At 38.9% G+C, this 17588-nt stretch overlaps 2 protein-coding genes across 2 annotated transcripts in view; one reads left to right on the top strand and one right to left on the bottom strand.

The window, feature by feature from the left end:
* Positions 1 to 1617: 1617 nt before the first annotated feature.
* CASP6 (caspase 6, apoptosis-related cysteine peptidase) lies at positions 1618 to 8127 on the top strand (the record flags this gene model as incomplete). Its single annotated transcript, XM_009069517.1, has 7 exons — positions 1618 to 1659; positions 2403 to 2445; positions 3838 to 3984; positions 4412 to 4488; positions 4691 to 4866; positions 7139 to 7295; positions 7889 to 8127. Coding segments are annotated over 7 exons (881 nt in total), but the record flags the coding sequence as incomplete, so codon positions are not given.
* A 1267-nt stretch (positions 8128 to 9394) lies between these two features.
* Positions 9395 to 17588, bottom strand: part of CCDC109B (coiled-coil domain containing 109B) — a gene marked incomplete at its 5' end in the record, with an annotated part of 8732 nt that continues 538 nt past the window's right edge. The window contains 6 exon segments of the mRNA XM_009069516.1: positions 9395 to 9604; positions 10585 to 10701; positions 12052 to 12255; positions 13194 to 13354; positions 13572 to 13676; positions 17556 to 17588. The exon segment at positions 17556 to 17588 is cut by the window's right edge and continues 29 nt beyond it. Of these exon segments, the coding sequence (XP_009067764.1) occupies positions 9527 to 9604; positions 10585 to 10701; positions 12052 to 12255; positions 13194 to 13354; positions 13572 to 13676; positions 17556 to 17588 (698 nt within the window).

Genomic DNA, 17588 nt, shown 5'->3' with positions numbered 1-17588 from the left:
GGGGAGGTGGTGTGCAGGAGAAGGAAGGTGGCGGCCACTGCCAACGCGGAAGTTTATTTGCAGGAAAATCCCCGTGCCCGGCGCTGAGGGCGAGGTTCCCCCTCCTGAGCCGGCGCGGGGAGCTCGGCACCCGCGGGGTGTAACGGGAGGTCAGGGGAGAGCAGCAGAGCTCCGGGCGTTGGGTCCCCTAAGGAGCAGCTTGGCTTGCAGAGACTTCTTTGTGTGTGCCATTCGCTTGCTGGGATTTTCTAAGTGCCATGCCCTTTGCCCCTTGCACGTATGCAGGGAAAGATGCTTTCAGATTCCACTGTAATCCGGTTTATGCCTGACTTTTGATTCCTCTGAAACAATCCTTCTTCATGAGATTTAAAACATATAGTCCCATTGAGAGCAATCAACTTTTAGAACAAGCCTGTGTAAGACAAGCAGAAAGCTTTTCCTAAATCATAATTCAAGTAGTATTTACTTGAATGAAACTGCAATATGAGAGTGGCAATGAAAAGCTAAAGACCAGGAACTGACTAAACAGGACTAAAATAACAGGAAAAACATCTTTCGCTAGTTTCTTTCAGCCCAGGAATTCTGTTCTTGTGTCTATGTGACAGTATTTTCTGTCTTAAAGTTTGAAGACTGTAACATTTTATGATCTGTTTTAGGGGGAGTTGAGGAGGAGTTGCTTTGAGTTGAGACAAAAGCATTGGCCAGATCTCAGTTACACAACTCAGTTACACAAACAAAAATAAATTTAACATACAGATTTGTGTGTTCAGGTTACTAGCAATAATTGTAAGACACAACACTTGAATGATATTTGCCAGTGGGATGCTTACATGTATATAGTAATGGTTAAAAACACATTACTTCCTTTGAGCCACCCCCTGCTCTCCTGTGCTGTGGTGTTCAACATTAAAGCTTCTAAAGCCATGATAACAAGAAGTAGGCCCCAAAGATACAAATCAAGCATAACAAGATAATAGTCCATAACAGGACACTGCTCTATCTTATACAAGAGAAGACCTAAATCAAGAATTAGAATGCTAATTTTAGGATTGCTTTACCTAATTAACATAGAAGAGTGCTGAGCTCACCAATATAGTAAAAAAACAAGTATAATATGCATGTGCTAAGGGATGAGGTGAAAAGTTCAAACTGATGAAGATTGTCAGCCTTCCTCTTGAAGATCCCCAGACAACCACCAGAGACCACTGGACTAATGCCAAATGGGGGGGGAGGGGTGAGGGAGGAGAATATGATGATGATTTCTGAGAACCAAAGTAAGAATAACCACCCATTCCCAGAAATAATGAAGTTTTTGTCCCTGGTTGCGCAAGTTTGGTGGAACCATCCCCCTTGTGCCCAGCACTGAATAAACAAATACCTGCTACTCAGAGATACAAGTCTGGGAGGAGTTCTTTTCCAGGTTTTCTCTGCATCAGCCAAGTCCAAATTTCTGCAAGTTTATTCTAATGCCTTTATGAACTTTTCTTCTCTATCAATATAGATATGTTAGTTTTGCAAAAGAATTTAATCAGGTGTGAAAACCAGATGTGAAAATGTAGTATTGTATATACAAAGTAGTTTGTAAAATATATGTGACTTCTTCTCTTATAATTGCAGGCCAAACCCAGTTGGATAGCAGACCTATATTAACCACCTCAGGTACAGTATAATATAAGGTTTTCACAATGTGGTAGTTAAGTCTCTACCAGTAGCAGCAGGAGTTGTGATTTTATAGCCCATTGAGATGTTTAACTGAAAGGAGTAAATATTTTGGCCTAACCATCTGCAAGTCTGTAGTTCTGCACACTCCCAAGATGTGAGTGTTCCTTGTTGTTCCCACATTCTTACCTTTATGTCCATTCTGTTACTGGAGATACTTATATCTACATAGTTTAGCAGAAGAAAAGGTATAAATCTTGCATCTTCTGTGTTGTCATTAGCTGTGCATACTGTTACACTACTCATGTGCTGCATCCAACCTCAAAGAGAATACTCAGCTTTGTATTAGCAGCATCACCAGTGTATTTTTAAATTATGTAAAATTGTAACTATTGTGTTAGAGACTCTTACAAAAAAACCACAGCCAGCTAGTTGGTCATATAAAATCACAATCTCTGACTGTGTCTCTATAGGTACAGATACACGGACAGATAGAAAATATGCATGTCCTGACCACTTAAAATTCAGCTGTTGGGAGTTACAACTTTCAGAACAGCCTCCAAAAGCTGTGGGTGCAGACAAATGCTGTTGAGGCTGTTGACCTGCATGCCTGCTTACCTGATGCATGAATGAGCTTTTGGTTCACATTAACAACTAAACTTTAAGGCTGGATGTGTAAGTTTAAATTGTTTCTTTTAAATGAATGCTTTTGTGGCTAAATCACTTTTTGATCTCTCTAACAGATGGAAACCAGAACATCACAGAAGTAGATGCACTTGATATAAGGTAAAGTTCTGGTGGCAGTGGCAGAGATGGCCCATGGCACTGAAGTCAGTGCAGAGGTTTCTGATTTTTGTTAAGAATGTGATGGAATTATTCAATTCAACTCCACCCACTTACAGAACACATTTCTAGTTTTAGCTACCCCAGGTGCAGAAGCACCCTTATTGTGAAGGCATGTGGAAGAGACCATTGGGAGTGGACTCTTTTTATGTTAAGCAGTGTGCAGGGTCTGTGGCAAAAAATAATCTAAGGAACAATTGGACAGACTAGGTGATAGAATGTAGCACAGGAATATACTCTTCTAGAAGGAGGGGAAAGGGAGTCCAGGATAGTGATTACATATAAGTTTTCCTATTCCACCTTGCAACATCATCTAGCCCTAGAAACAGTATAACTACCTGCCTGATAACTTTATTTGCCTCACCCATTCAGCAAATACAGCTGAGCAGAGAGAGAACTATTTAGGGAACGTTCCTTTAATGGTCATTCACTGGATACAGGGACCTAACTATCTAGCCAAATCCCAATGAAGAGAAATTGCCAAAATCTGAATAAATTGTGGTACAGGTGAAATATTGTTCATAATTACAGGGCAAAACTTTATAAACTTTGCATTTTAACATGTTAAGTACTTAATAACCAATAAAATTGCTGCATGCTACTCCCAAACACACAGGTACTCCATGTGTTTGTTGCCATGGTGTTTAGAAGCTGGGTAGGTAATTTTTTTTGTCCTTTATAACACCTCAGTCCTTCAGATTTAGGATTTTGCTGGCTGGTTGCTAAAAACTTGGATGAACAGTTGTATTGCCATAGCTTTCATTTTGTTAGGGTAAATAATAAACATTTGTTCTCCTTTTGCAAACACTGCACTTAGCACCTCATCACCAGTTTATATTCTATTGCTTATGATGCAACACTTGATTTAGCTAGAAAAACTTGAAGCAAATTGCAGACAACTACAGTTTCAAGTAAGTACATAGGTGCTATCCAATTATGTTAAAATAACACTTAGCTAAACACATAACATGGAGAATTTGAGCCAAGTCTAAAGTGCACCATTAAATGCTGTGTAACCTGTGTTACTAATGAGACAGCCTTCTAACAAGAGAAAATACAAATACATTGCAGAGAATCTGCTCAACCTACCTGATGGAGCCTAGTACACATACAACACTTGTTTTTACTGAATTGCTTAACATGCCCAAGATTTTAAAAAAGACTAGTTGATTTAGGATCTTCCTAAAATAGTGTACATCTTGAGGTCTTGTCTTCTGAAATTGGATCCTCTAAGTCTCTCGTCGATTAAAAAACCTCAGCTAGCAGAAATACAGGAAGGTCATTAAATTAGCCATTCATTCATTTATCAAGAACATTTTCCATCTCTGACAACAGACAAGCACTTGATCCTGCAGTGCAATACAAAATGAACCATCAAAGAAGAGGAATTGCATTAATCTTCAATCATGAGCACTTTTATTGGCAGTTAAGGCTGTCAGACAGACGTGGGACTTTTGCAGACAGAGACAATCTGAAACGCAGGTAAGAAACTTAGTTTCTCTACAAAAGCTTAAAAAGTCTAAACTTCAGAAATCATGGTCGAATTAGTAGTTACTAAATCTTGCATTTAAGTAGGACCAAAGGATTTTGTAGACATAAGCACCCATGCAACTTTGGTAAAGAAAGAAGTAATAAAAAGCTTCACAGTACATTCCTTTATGTCACAGAAACTGCTGGCACAAGTCCTATGATTTCAGTGAGTCCAAAGCTTTCTTTGGACAAACTCTTTGAAGTCACTGTAGGTATTAGACTTGTACTTGACACCAGTTTGAGTTCAAAATCTTTAGGTTTTTTTCATAAATAATGCATAAACATGAATATTCATTCTCTGACAGGGAAAGCAACTGACTTGGTAGCAACTGACATTATGAGTAAGATTTGTACTAATACTGATGTGTTTTAACCATAGTTTGACAGACCTTGGGTTTGAAGTGAGACTTTTTGATGATCTGACAACAAAAGCTGTGATGGAACAAATTTATGAAGGTAGGAGACTATATATTAGCTATGTCTAATTATTTATAGCAGAATTTCCAGGTATCTTTTCTTCCATTCTCTCTGTTCATCTATCTTTAAATAATTTTTGTGCACAAGGAAGTTGTTTAATGTTAGAAGGGCTTAAGGGTATAATATTTTTTAAACCTGAAGACCACTGTTTAATCATCTAAAAACCACTTGACTGTTTCAGCCTCTATGGATGACCACAGTAATGCTGACTGCTTTGTCTGCGTGTTCCTGAGTCACGGTGAGGATGATCACATTTATGCATATGATGGCAAAATCCAAATTGAGACAGTCATAGACATGTTTAGAGGAAACAAGTGCCAGAGTCTGGTAGGAAAACCAAAGATATTTATCATTCAGGTAAGATGTCTGTTTCTGAATTCAGTGGAGTCAACACTCACCCGTGTCTTTGTGCCATACAGACCTCAGTTTTCCTGATAAACTCCCATTTTTAAACTTTCCTTTCCACAAGGGAAACTATTTCTTAAGGAAAATTAAGACAAGAATTCTTCTCTTTTTTTCAGAAATATTTGTGTACACTAGTGTTAATATTATGATTCTAGCTGTATTTAATAAATAATTTTATGAAGAGAAACACAAATCAAGTCAGATTGACTGTCAGTGTATATTTAATGGCAGAGAAGGCATTACCTTTTTTTTTTTTTGTGAGAAAGTTCTGCACAGCCTCAGCTCAGTTCATACAGTTAACACCTCACAGCCCTAGGCTAGACTGTAGAAGGCTATCAAACCTCTGTATCTTCATTGCTTCCTTCCAGGCAAGACACTTTATATGATCTTTACTGAAGTTGGTATTGTTTTTCCCTGTGGTTGTATTGGGGGTTTTTTTTGTGTTTTGGGGTTTGTTTGGTTTTATGGACTTTTTGGTTGCTTTTCATGGTGGTAGTGATTTTTTTGTTTGATTGGTGGGGTATTTTTGTCTGTGACCAATACTTGGCATCTCTGTAGAATCTAAAGGATCAATTTAAGGCTTTATTGTCTCAGAAATACTGTTTGTGCCAAGTGGTTAAATAAAGCCCCTATGTAACCTCCCATTTCACTCCTTAGTTCACAGGATCCTGCAAGTTGGGAGATACCTTAGGAGGTCTCTGGTCCAGCCTCCAGTTCAAAGCAGAGTTACAAGGCCAAACCACGGGAGATACCTTAGGAGGTCTCTGGTCCAACCTCCAGTTCAAAGCAGAGTTACAGGGCCAAACCACATCATGCAGGACTTTATCCCATCTTTATCTAGATGTCAATTAGTAAACTCACATATGACCTTCAGGAGATTGTAATTGTAGTAATTTACAGAGTAATTCTGAGTACGTTTTTTTCTTCCGAATGAAAACTTCCTTAGGCCCAGGGCTGCTAAAAGAATCAGCATGTTGTTGTCTTTCATTAGGACTAATTTAGTTGGGATTTTTGACCTGGTATCAAAGATGGAAAAGTATTTTCATGTTTCAGTTTTAAGTTCTAAGTAATACTTGGAAACATTTATAACACATACTCATCAAAAAGCAAATTAACTTAGTTCATCAGCTGAGTTCTTTTACAGCATAATTGGCATAGCACTTACCTTTGGAAATCAGAGCAAGATGGAAAGAGCAAGATGGAACTTAATCACTATAAAGATTTTTCACATTTTCTTTTTTTAGCAGTAGTTCTTAAGGAATGTTCTTTACCTACTATATATCCTTTGAGTATGTTCTTATCCTCCATGTGTAGCCTTTCTGCATCACTGACAATACTGGGCTCACTTCTCACAAAACAACTCCTCCCTTAAGTAACACATGTGAGACTGAACTAAGAGTGGAACTGTAACTGCATGGAATGATGGTTGTGCTTCAGAACATTACTTCAACACTGCCTTGCCAACAGGTCTGAGGGAGGCAATTCTTCCTCTCTACTCAGCACTGATGAGGCTGCATCTGAAGTCCTGTGCCTAGTTCTGGGTTCCCCAGTACAAGAAAAATACAGACTTATTGGATTGAGTCCTGCAAAGGACCACAAAGATGATTAAGGGATTGGAGCATCTCATGTGAGGAGAGGCAGAGAGAGCTGGGACTGTTCAGCTTGGAAGAGATGGCTAGGGGAAATCTTATCTATGTTATAAACACTTGGTGGGAAGGAATAACTAAGAGGGAGCCAGGGTCTTTTCAGTGGTGCCCAAGTGACAGGAACAAATCAAAACACAGGAAAACATGTTTTTACTGTGAGGGTGGTCAGACACTGGAAGAGGTCACCCAGAGAGATTGTGGAATCTGAGGGTGGTCAGACACTGGAAGAGGTCTGAGAGAGATTGTGGAATCCATCTATGAAGATACTCAAAAGCTGACTGGACATAGTCCTGGACAATCTGCTGCTTGCTAACCCTGCTTGAACCATGGGAGTTTAACTAGGTGATCTCAAGAGGTCACTTCGCCTCTTAGATATTCTGAAATTATCTTGGAGCTTTCAGTGGATTTTGTCGCCAGTATTTCAACTAATAGAGAAGTAAATGGGTCTTCATGAATCTAGGCTCATAGTAATGTGGAACACCTAACTGAAGTCCCCTCTGGTTAGTGTCAGAAGTGTCATATTAAGATGGGTGAGCTTGGCAGAGAGGTTGAAGCGTAACACTACTTCTCACCAACAGGCATGCCGAGGGGATAAACATGATGATGCAGTTGTTGCTCATGATGCACTGGACAGTGGTGATGAGTCCCCTGTCAATGAGACTGAAGTGGATGCAGCTGGTGTCTATACTCTGCCTGCTGGTGCAGACTTTATCATGTGCTACTCTGTGGCACAAGGTAAGTTCTAATATTTTACAGCCCTTGTCTGATACTTCACTGTAACAACCTTGAACACTTCTTCATTTTGCAGTCAAAAAAAATGAGAACAGTTCCAGGTCACCTGTTTTACATGTCTGACGAGTTGTCACTTATCTGGGAAATAACCTTACATCTTATAGAAAAAGTGAAACTATCAAGGTTGCAGTTAATTTGCCAAACACGAACATTTTCATCAATCTTGCTGCTGAGCTGTCTGCTGACAGCAAGCAATCCCCTCTTTTCAGAACTGTAGTATTCTGGTGGCTTTTGAATTTCCCTGCACTACATGGCTGTTCTCTCCAGTCCTCTGTGTATCTTGTGCTCAGTCCTATCTGCTCCCCTGTAACATGTAGATACAATGCTGTAAGCTACCAATCCCTCTTGGCTGAGCATTATAAGTGATCTCAAAGCCATCTCCCATCTACAATTTCCAATGAAATTACATAATTGGCAAAATCCATTAGTAATCTCTAACAGATGGTAGCTAGCAAACAGTGACTCTCATAAATACTTTTCCAAGAGGCATCACTACTGACATTTGGGTATCATTTTATGTTCCTGTTCTACATTAGGCTACTTTTCTCATCGTGATACACTACATGGCTCCTGGTACATTCAAGATTTGTGTGAGACACTTAGGACACATGGATGTTCCTTGGAGTTCACAGAACTTCTTACTGTTGTTAACAGGAAAGTATCTTATCGCAGAGTGGATATATGCAAAGACATTAACGCTATAGGAAAAAAGCAGATTCCTTGTTTTGCCTCAATGTTAACTAAAAAATTGTATTTTCATCCAAAATCTAAGTAGATTCTTTTTTAAGGAGGATGACCATTAACTACTACTTGCTGCAGAAGTGCAAAAGACTGTCTTAGTTCAGGGGACTAATATTCTGCAAGATTGCTTGCAAAACCACTGTGATCAGACATTATAGTTTGTAAACATAATAGTTTCTTAAAACAATTTTAAAGCTAATATTACAACTGCTCATCTCAGGGAATTTGGGAAAAGTTGACTGGTGCAAAACTATTAGGAGGTGCTTATATATTATTGAAATTGGTAATCGAGATTACTTTTCTCTTTTAAAAAATGGCTTGATTGCCATTTAACTACTGCACATTTTACTATTTTCAAAACATTTCTAATGTTGCATTAGATTGACTTGATTGCTTCACAATCAAGTTTACAGGGAATATGTTTGTAGGGCATCTTTTAAGTATCCACCTTTTGTTTTTGTGACTTTACTGAGCTTTTCAGACATTTTTTTAATTTTCTCTCAACATTAAAAAGGAACTTGAGTTCCTTGAGTACAAATTTAGTATTAATATAGGGTTAATTAAATAGCATTAATTAATAAAGGTTTTCTTTTTACTTCAACATCATTTATGTCTGGGGCACAGTTAGAGCTTGCTGGTGCTTTGCATCCTCAGGAGAAAGGCAAGGAGTAGTGAAATGAGACCATGAGCAAAGTGTCTTAATCTACTTTCCTGGGGATAAAACAGTTGATTTACTGGCTCTGCCTTAATTAAGTCTTCTCATATACTGTGTTCTCAATCATAGATGTTAAATCTTGCTATGACTACTTTTAAGTTTTGTATAAATCATGTATGTTTGATTGTTTTGATAAATTTTCAATAAAATACAACAGTGAAACAAAAATATTTGTATGGCAAGTTTAAGATACTTTTCCAGCAATATTTATTTAAAAAGTTTAGTTGTGATGCAAGTCTAACCTCTACCACTGGCGTTACACCAACAGAGCCAATGCACAGAGCTAGGGAAAAGGAAACAGTGATTGCTGGAAAAAGAATCCTTAATATCTTATAGCTCATGGGATAATTAAATTCAATCCTATGAGCTACTGCTGTGCTATAGGAAATGGTACTAAAAAGACAGCCCTTGTTCTCTGACACATCCCTGTCATTTTACCTGCAGTCAGAAAGCCTCTATTGTACTGAGGCCAAATGAGATTTGACAAATATCTTGAAGAACTTTGTTTCAGCAGCTTCTTCATAGGGTTTAAAAAAAAAAACAAAAAACACCAAAACAAAACCACAACAAATCCAAATCATCAAGTGACCAAATAATTTTTCTAGATATTTATTGCAACTTTCAAAATTTTAGTGGTCAAAAATATCCAGTTTCCTTGGAGTAACTAAATGTTCATATGAGCTTTGAAAAGGCAACTCCAATATATACAAAACCAAAGTCAGTCCTTGTCATTGATTTCCTGGATGGGAAGCTTCAGGTGCAGAGGTTGGCGCAGCCTCCTCAGGGATTCTTCTGCCTGCAATGCAAAAAAGAGTCAGAGTTCTTCCTTCTGCAGCTCTCTGTACCCTCCTCTTTCACACATCCAGTATTTTCTTTTCTCAGAAGGCACTGGTCTTAGGCAAGAAAACAAACCAGTCAAATGGAGGATGCTGAACATTTACAGACCTGCTGAGGTCATTCAGCCAGTCTCCAGAGAGAAGCATGTACCCTGCCTGCTCAGCCACTCACCCACATCCCAAAGTATTATTTTCCTAAGATTACAATTACAAAATTCATGCTCACCACCTAAAAAGCATCAAACTCTAGCATTATGTCAAATGAACTATCATCAAACTCTAGCATTATGTCAAATGAGGGTCAGGAAATTATACCCTGAACTATGGATTTGGAACTAAAGGTTCCATTTTCTTTTGTGAGACATTGAACACAGAGCTGGTGAGTGGGGGTGGAGGAGTAAGAATTGAGGAGTGAGAGATCTGCTACACTTTTTCATGAAGGCCATGAGGTTTTTCCTAGGTGCACACACCACCTTTTCCATCCAGTCTCCCATATTCTGTAAACCTAAAGTGTTTTACCTAAGAAATATGATTATGATGTCAAATGCTAAATTCTGCAAGACAAACTCCTGCCAAGGAAGGGAGGAGACTGTTACCACAGCAGTGCAGCAAACACACTGTGCCCAAAATCAATGCAGCTATTCTATTAGAATGGCCAAAAATGCAAAGTTAATTAGAGTATGCAAAAAATAGATGTGTCATGCTGATAAACAGACTGACTTGTTAAATTCATGGAGGTCTCCCTTTCTGATAATTTCCTGAAGTAGTTTTTATATCAATGGCAAACACTGTATGGTTATCTGAGCAGCTGAAACTGGCTGATAAGCAGCACATTGTTTTGAATGTAAGTAGCAAACCTTGAGGTCACTTCCCTGTTAGCTGAGAGTTTACAGGAAAAGTCCAGAAGTTATCTCATTCTTCAGAGACTGTATTTAAATACCTCTGCTAGGTCGTCTTTGAGCTTGTTGTATCGTTCCACATTAAAATGCTGTTTTTTGGATTTCCGATAGAAGTAGTGGAGGAACTGCCTGTCTTTAGCATGATGGTAAATATAGTCCTGGTGAAGGAAGGAGGACACATTTGTGGTTAGCAAGAAAATTGAGTAGAGGTCAAAAGATTAGAAATTTGGCCTGTTTCAGGAAAATTTACCTAGTTCAACATACGTGTGTGTTCTGTAGAGAGGCTACATATAAAGTTATGCCATTACAGGTCATAAGGGCCTTTTAGACATATAGTAGGAATCATTTCTATCCCATCTATAGGAATTTTCAATTGTAATAAAGACCAAGCATAATCTTCATGACTGGAGCCACCTGAGTCAATGGACACTACTTACAAGAAGTCCAAGAAAGTTCAGCTACTATTTCTCAAGTACTTATTTGAAAGTCTTCAGCAATGGCACCAACAGGTATTCAAAAAAGCCAAGTAATAATCTCTTTTTCTACTCATATACAAAAAATAGGAATGCTTTAGCCCTTCTTAAAAAACTGGGGAGGGATAAAACAAGCATTCAGAGCCAGCTCTTCATAAAAACAGACACACCTCCCCTTCTCACTAAAAGAATTTGATGTCTCATAAGGTCTATAGATCCATTGGTATTATGGAAGACAATGTTAGTTACTCTTCCACATATCTCCACAACAAAAAAGTTTTGCATCACAGAAAGTTCAACATCAAGATGTCCATTTTGGGAGTAAGATACAGAGCTAAAACAGGAAAAGGAAACATTTCTCCAAGTCTTGCAGGATTTCAGAACAATTCTGTGTTGTGAAGCTCAGCTAAGATCTGAGCAAACTTTTTTTCTTCTACACAATGCTTGCTTCCTTGTCCATTTCACATGTCCTAGATTTACCTCCATTCATTCAATGTCACAGAAAAGTAGGCAGATTATGAAGAGCAAAGCAATAACATTTTTTCAGGCACTAAATAAGGTACATTTCAGTAATGCAACTGCCAGAATCCCAAAGGGTTTGGTACCCTGCACTGTTTATATATAAACTCCAGCAAATAAAAGCTACTGTGCAGTGATTTGCGTTCACAAATTGGTACAGCACTGCTAGTTGCTCTCCTTTCACAGCAATGAGCAAGGTGCCATTTACTTTGCAAAGTGATCTACAAACATTTTAAAGGAGAGATTTCTTTCATCACTCTTCATTCCCTAGGTTACAAAGTCTTACTCATAACAGTTATGCTCAGCAGCTGGTCTGCAGTTCATATGCAACAGTACCTGGCCTGGTTTTGCATAATGTAACGTTCATATCCACCCCCACTAGGGATTAAACAAGTCCCTGTCTGATGGCAAGGCTACCTACTATATTCTACTTTCATCAGAGCCCAAAGACTGTGATCCTCAGAGTCAGTTTTCCTCCTTCTCAATATTCTGGACATTTACAAAATGAGGTCTTACCTGCTTAGTAAGAACAAAGTAGGCATAGAAAGCCATGGCACTCCCGTAGGTGATGAAGTATGTGACTGGCTCCATGATGTCCCACGAGTACACCCACCACGTAAGCCATGCCAATGCTCCCCCTTGTGTTGACATCAGAGCTAAGCCAACCCATAGAAGCCTGGAGGTCTTTGCATCTGCACTGTCCATGATTCTGTCTTTCATCTAAGGAAAAGAAATATAGAAACCTGTTCAAAAACACGTTTCCTCCTATGTTTCCTCCTGCTGGGCTAGGTCCTTTTTCACGATCTCTTAGTGACTTACCCTGCTGAAGAAATAAAAGGACTGAAATCCAAGGGCAACTGCATCTTCTTGCTATTGTGCACCATGAAATTCTGCTTTTAATTTCCCCACTCTACTAGGGATCTGAGTCTACTGGATTTCCATTTACCATTCAAGGCAGCTCTAGTTAACACTAAGGCTGTAAAAGGCAGCTCTAGTTAACACTAAGGCTGAGCCTCACAAAGTAAGAGTCCTTTCGTCCACCAGCCTAAGACACCGATGATGTCAACCTCATGATTGCTTTTTTTCTGTACTATGTGTTCAGAACTCATACAGCAATGGATGACTAAATTGGACTTTCAATCCCAATACTAGCCATGCTGAGGCTTGTTCATGACAGCTTTCTCCAGGTGTTGTGGTTTCTGCCCTGTAAATATCCATAACAAGAGGGGAAAGAACTGAATTGAAAATAATTTGAATTCTATTTGAGTTGACTTTTGTTTGCATGAGGGGAAAGAATTGAAAATAATTTGAATTCTATTTGCGTTGACTTTTGTTTACACAACAAACAAAACAGACACACCCTAGCCATTTATGCTGATTTTCTTCTATCACTCACTATTACTCTTGATGAGTGGAAATGCTTCTGAGTTTGAAGCAAAAATAACCCCACTTTCCAACCTGTTCAAGAGGCAGCAGCTCTTCTTTCAGATGGTCAATTGAAAATAATTTGAATTCTATTTGCGTTGACTTTTGTTTACACAACAAACAAAACAGACACACCCTAGCCATTTATGCTGATTTTCTTCTATCACTCACTATTACTCTTGATGAGTGGAAATGCTTCTGAGTTTGAAGCAAAAATAACCCCACTTTCCAACCTGTTCAAGAGGCAGCAGCTCTTCTTTCAGATGGTCCAGTTTCTGTAGCAATTCTCTCTCTTTCCTGATCTGGTGATCTTCTAAATGTACAGCCACAAACAGTCTGTGAACCAATGATTTGATGTCTTCCATTTCAGTAGCATGCTCACTACTCAGCTTATCTGAAAAGAAAATCTTTGTCATATAAACCATTTCAAGAACACACCCTTCTTCATTCTCTCCTCGCCACCAACCCCAAAAGCAAGATCATCCACTAGTAAAAAAACAAACCAAAAACAAAGAGAAATTCCTTTCTCCAGAAAGGTTCACATTTTCTGAGGCTTCCCATGCCTTTCACTAGGTGAAGTGAGATAACCAGGTTTTAAGGATTGCTCTTACCTTTTACAGGAGGTGACACACTGTATGTTGTGTTGTTGATAACCAGTTTAAAGTCATTCATCAGTAAAACCTCCATCAAGGTTGCACCAGAGACCTTGCTACCATCTGCAGAAGAAAGATTTAAGTTTTAGATCACTTATCATAAGGAGTCTTAAACATTAGCTGATAACAATGTGGAAAAGTGCTAGAGTTCTTCATTAATGATATAAGGAGTCTTAAACATTAGCTGATAACCATGTGGAAAAGCGCTAGAGTTCTTCATTAATGATGTTTGGAAGGGAACTGTTACAAAAATTGGCAGCTGATACAAAACATTAAGGAGAACCCACAAACACATCAACACAGTGTACCTGAATGCTTCCTCTAGTGGTGTCATTCAGACTTGTCCCTACTACCAGCAGACTTACATTTCCTTGTGTGATGATTATGACTAGAATTGACCCACTGGGGAGGGCAGAATAAAAAGAAGTTCTGTATAAATCAGCAACAAATTGCAACATAAGGACCTGCAAACACAAGGTTTGCATCTCCACTAGGGTTTTGGGAAATCGAAAGACTTTCAAAGACCTCATCTTCAGTTATATATTTATGTCTTTCCTTAAACAGGCTCTTCTAGTCAAAAGGGGCAATTCCTATGGGTGGTGGTGTTCAGATTTTTATTAATGGTACTTAAACAACTGTTTCACAATCAGTTGTAACTGGAAGTTAAGAAGTAGATAACTACACTGTCCAGTACAAGGCAGACCAGAAGCCACAGAGACATAACTCTGAAGAACCCTTTTCTATGTTTTTTTTTTTAATGCAAGAATTTGCATGAACAGTACCCCATGAATTTTACATCCAATTTTACATCTCCTACTGAAAAGGAGCTTCTGGAGTTATTAGCAGCAACATGTAATAGGGGATGCCAGGAGCTGCCACTGGCCCAAGTCCAGCAGATCCCAGAGCCATCCAGTAAACACCCCACCCTGTGGTTCAGATGTCCCAAGAACCCCAGAGCCATACACCATTGCTGCTGGACACATCACTGTGGCATGGTGGTTTGAAAAGCCACAGAGCAGCTGCTCCACAGTACCTGCTTGAGCTGATATTTCCTATACATAAAAAGGGCATCTTCCACTGCCCCTGCCAAGGGCTAGGCAGCAGTGCAAAACAGCAGCTTTACTCCCAAGGTGAATAACGAACAGGCTACAAAATACCAAGATTTTTCTATTTAAATATTTTGTCACAGTGCTACTGCCCCAGCTCCTCCATCTGTCCCCACGTGCCCACTACAGAAAAGCCCCATAGACAACCACACACCTGCAATTATTTATTCACAAGAACCTGTTCCTTGGGCCTCATCTGCTGAACTCTGCCAGCTAATGCACCAGCTGGCTCCCCCACCTACTCTGTGTGGGTAGCAAAGCAGACCTATTACTTTCAATCCGAAATATGAAATTTTAATGTGCCCATCCACTCATTTCTTTTTTCTTTTCAGTGTATTAAAACATCAAAGTTCATTTGCATGTACATTAGGGTGACATTTATAAAGTGACATTTAAGCAAAAAAATGCTTTTCAAAAAGAAGTGCCAGACAGGCTCTTTGTTCTGGTTGTGTTACACCACTGCTAATATTATTAACCTGTGCAACCTTTTATTAACCAAAAAGAAGAAGTTTTGGGGAAAGGGAGGTGTTTTATCTTAGAAAATTTCCCACAGATTTTTAGCAAATGCTACTTTCAATCCTATACCTAAGCACGAGTGTTCAGATGTAGACAAAGGGCCATTTTTTGTCTCCAGAAGTTTTACAGGACCAAAATAAAATCCACCAAAAATGAAAGCAAGTCATCATACACAGCACTGATACTTTCATAGTTAAGGCTGGGTTTCATTTAATGGCTAAATAACACAAAAGAAGTGTCTGCACTAAATCAGGACTTCATAATTTTTCTTTAATAATAAATATTTAAATTCAGCTCTCAGTATTTGACCAATAGTTTCTTTTTACAGTATCAGTTTCCTAATAAATTAAACATCTAAGCTGTTCTCTAGCATTACAATTGCCTGGCACTTGATAAATAGAGAGCACAGAATTGTTTGACAGTTGCTGTTTTAACCAAAGCAGGCAATAGTTCTATACCAAAGTGGGAGGGGGCAGGTGTGTGTTTAAACAGATGAGATGATGTGAAAACGACCCAAATTCCTCTCTGCTTTGGAATCTGCTGCCTGTCCATGCCAAAAATGCCAGATTTGTAGGTTTCTTACAGAAATTATCTTATGCTTCACAAGTGACTGATGCTTGCACTGAAGCAGAAGGAGCAGATAGCTTTTGCTGGCATACCAGAGAAGAATGCAATTTGTCAGTGAATCACAAACAGTACTGTCATGGATGTCTCTGCACAGCATCAGTACTCAGAGGTTAACTGTTTGCTGGCACATGTTCTGCCTCACCCTGGTAAGAAATCCTTTGTAGTGAAAAACCTCCATGTTGAGGGGAGAGCCAGCTGTGACAACAACCATTTGTTACAGGGGCTCCTGAAGATAAGAGTCTTGCACGAAATTACCTTTTTCAAGAGAATTTTCTAGCAGGCACTGTAAAAAAAAAAAAACAAACCAAACCAAAAAGCCAACACAAAAGTTCCTGTGTACAAAAAGCTCCTGAAGTTCATGCACACACTGGGATCCACACAGAGCACGTCTCCATTGCTCCGGAGAATAAAATAAAATTTTCTATGGGATATATTCCTGTTTTACTAAATGTGCTTTTAAAGGCAACTAAAGCAGCTTCTCCTAGATCTGTGGCTTCCCGATCTTCTGGAAACATCAATTCAGTTCCTTTAGAACTCCGTGCAGCCTTCTGCATTATCAAGCAGAAAGAAAGGGAAAGTTATGAATGAATCCAACTATGAAACTTTGGACCACCTTTCTTTGACCCCATCTTTTCTTTTGCTTACATGTTACCTGATGGAAAATAAATCTTTCCATAGGATGTAGCTGTCTTTCCTTCCTTCCTTCAGGTGTGAGTGGGGAAGGGAAGAACTAGATGCTTTTAGTTAGCTAAATTCAAGTGCCTATTCTACCAAATTCAGACCAAAAACCTACATCCCAATACTACTTTTGAAATTGAGTCCTTTTCTAGTACCAGGATGGTGTTTGCAAGAATTTTCAGCATTGCTGTGGGAAAACTACAAATCAGCGCCAAAATACAATCCAAATTGTCTACAAAATAAAATGGAGAACCAGATTAACTAACAGGATGTTAGGTTTTATCAACAGGGAAACCAAAGAGACAAAACACAAGAAAACAGTGAGCAGAGCTCGAGAAAATTATCTGAAGACTTGGGACAATGGGATGAACAGTATGCTACAAGAAGGAAAGACACCATCAGTGCTAAAATATCAATTAGCCTTCGACCCTAGCAATCAGTTTCCTTTCAACCCAAGGGCCCTGAAGTATTTTACTCCAGCTGATAAATGAAACCTCACCAAAGTCTCAAAAGCTGCCCTTTACTCTTGCACATGTTATCTGATTGGTTAGCTCTTAAATTTTTTAGATGAGTTCAAATTTGTAATAAGGCAAATGGATTCTTTCAGCTCTGGGTGACACAGAACAACTGGCAGATATCACATTCAACAGCCTGACAGGTCATCTTTAAGAATGATCACAGAGGACAAGGAAAGAAAAAGATATCAAGGAAATCAGAAGACAGAATTCAAGGACAGCATTACAAAGAGAAGCTAATTGAAAAAGATATCAGAAGACACTACTGGGATAAGAGGAGGTTTACAGTGGTATATCCAATTCTTCATTTTTAATCAGCCTTTTCCAGAGGACTCAGGTATTAAATCTGAAACACCAATAAACCCCAGAAGCATTCAAGAGCTACCCCATCAGCAACATTGCTAAACCTGGTAGACGACTGAACTCATGTTTCAGGAGAGAAGTACATCCATTTGAAAAGGAATGTATTCATTTTGGGGAATAACAGAAATGTAAGATACCTGTTGCAAAGACTTCTGCCCTCTCGATTCCTT

This window comes from Acanthisitta chloris, unplaced genomic scaffold (genome assembly GCF_000695815.1).
Source record: "Acanthisitta chloris isolate BGI_N310 unplaced genomic scaffold, ASM69581v1 scaffold6032, whole genome shotgun sequence".
Lineage (NCBI taxonomy): Eukaryota > Metazoa > Chordata > Aves > Passeriformes > Acanthisittidae > Acanthisitta > Acanthisitta chloris.
Note: the sequence above shows the minus strand (reverse complement) of the source record. Positions and strands in the feature narration are given on the sequence as shown.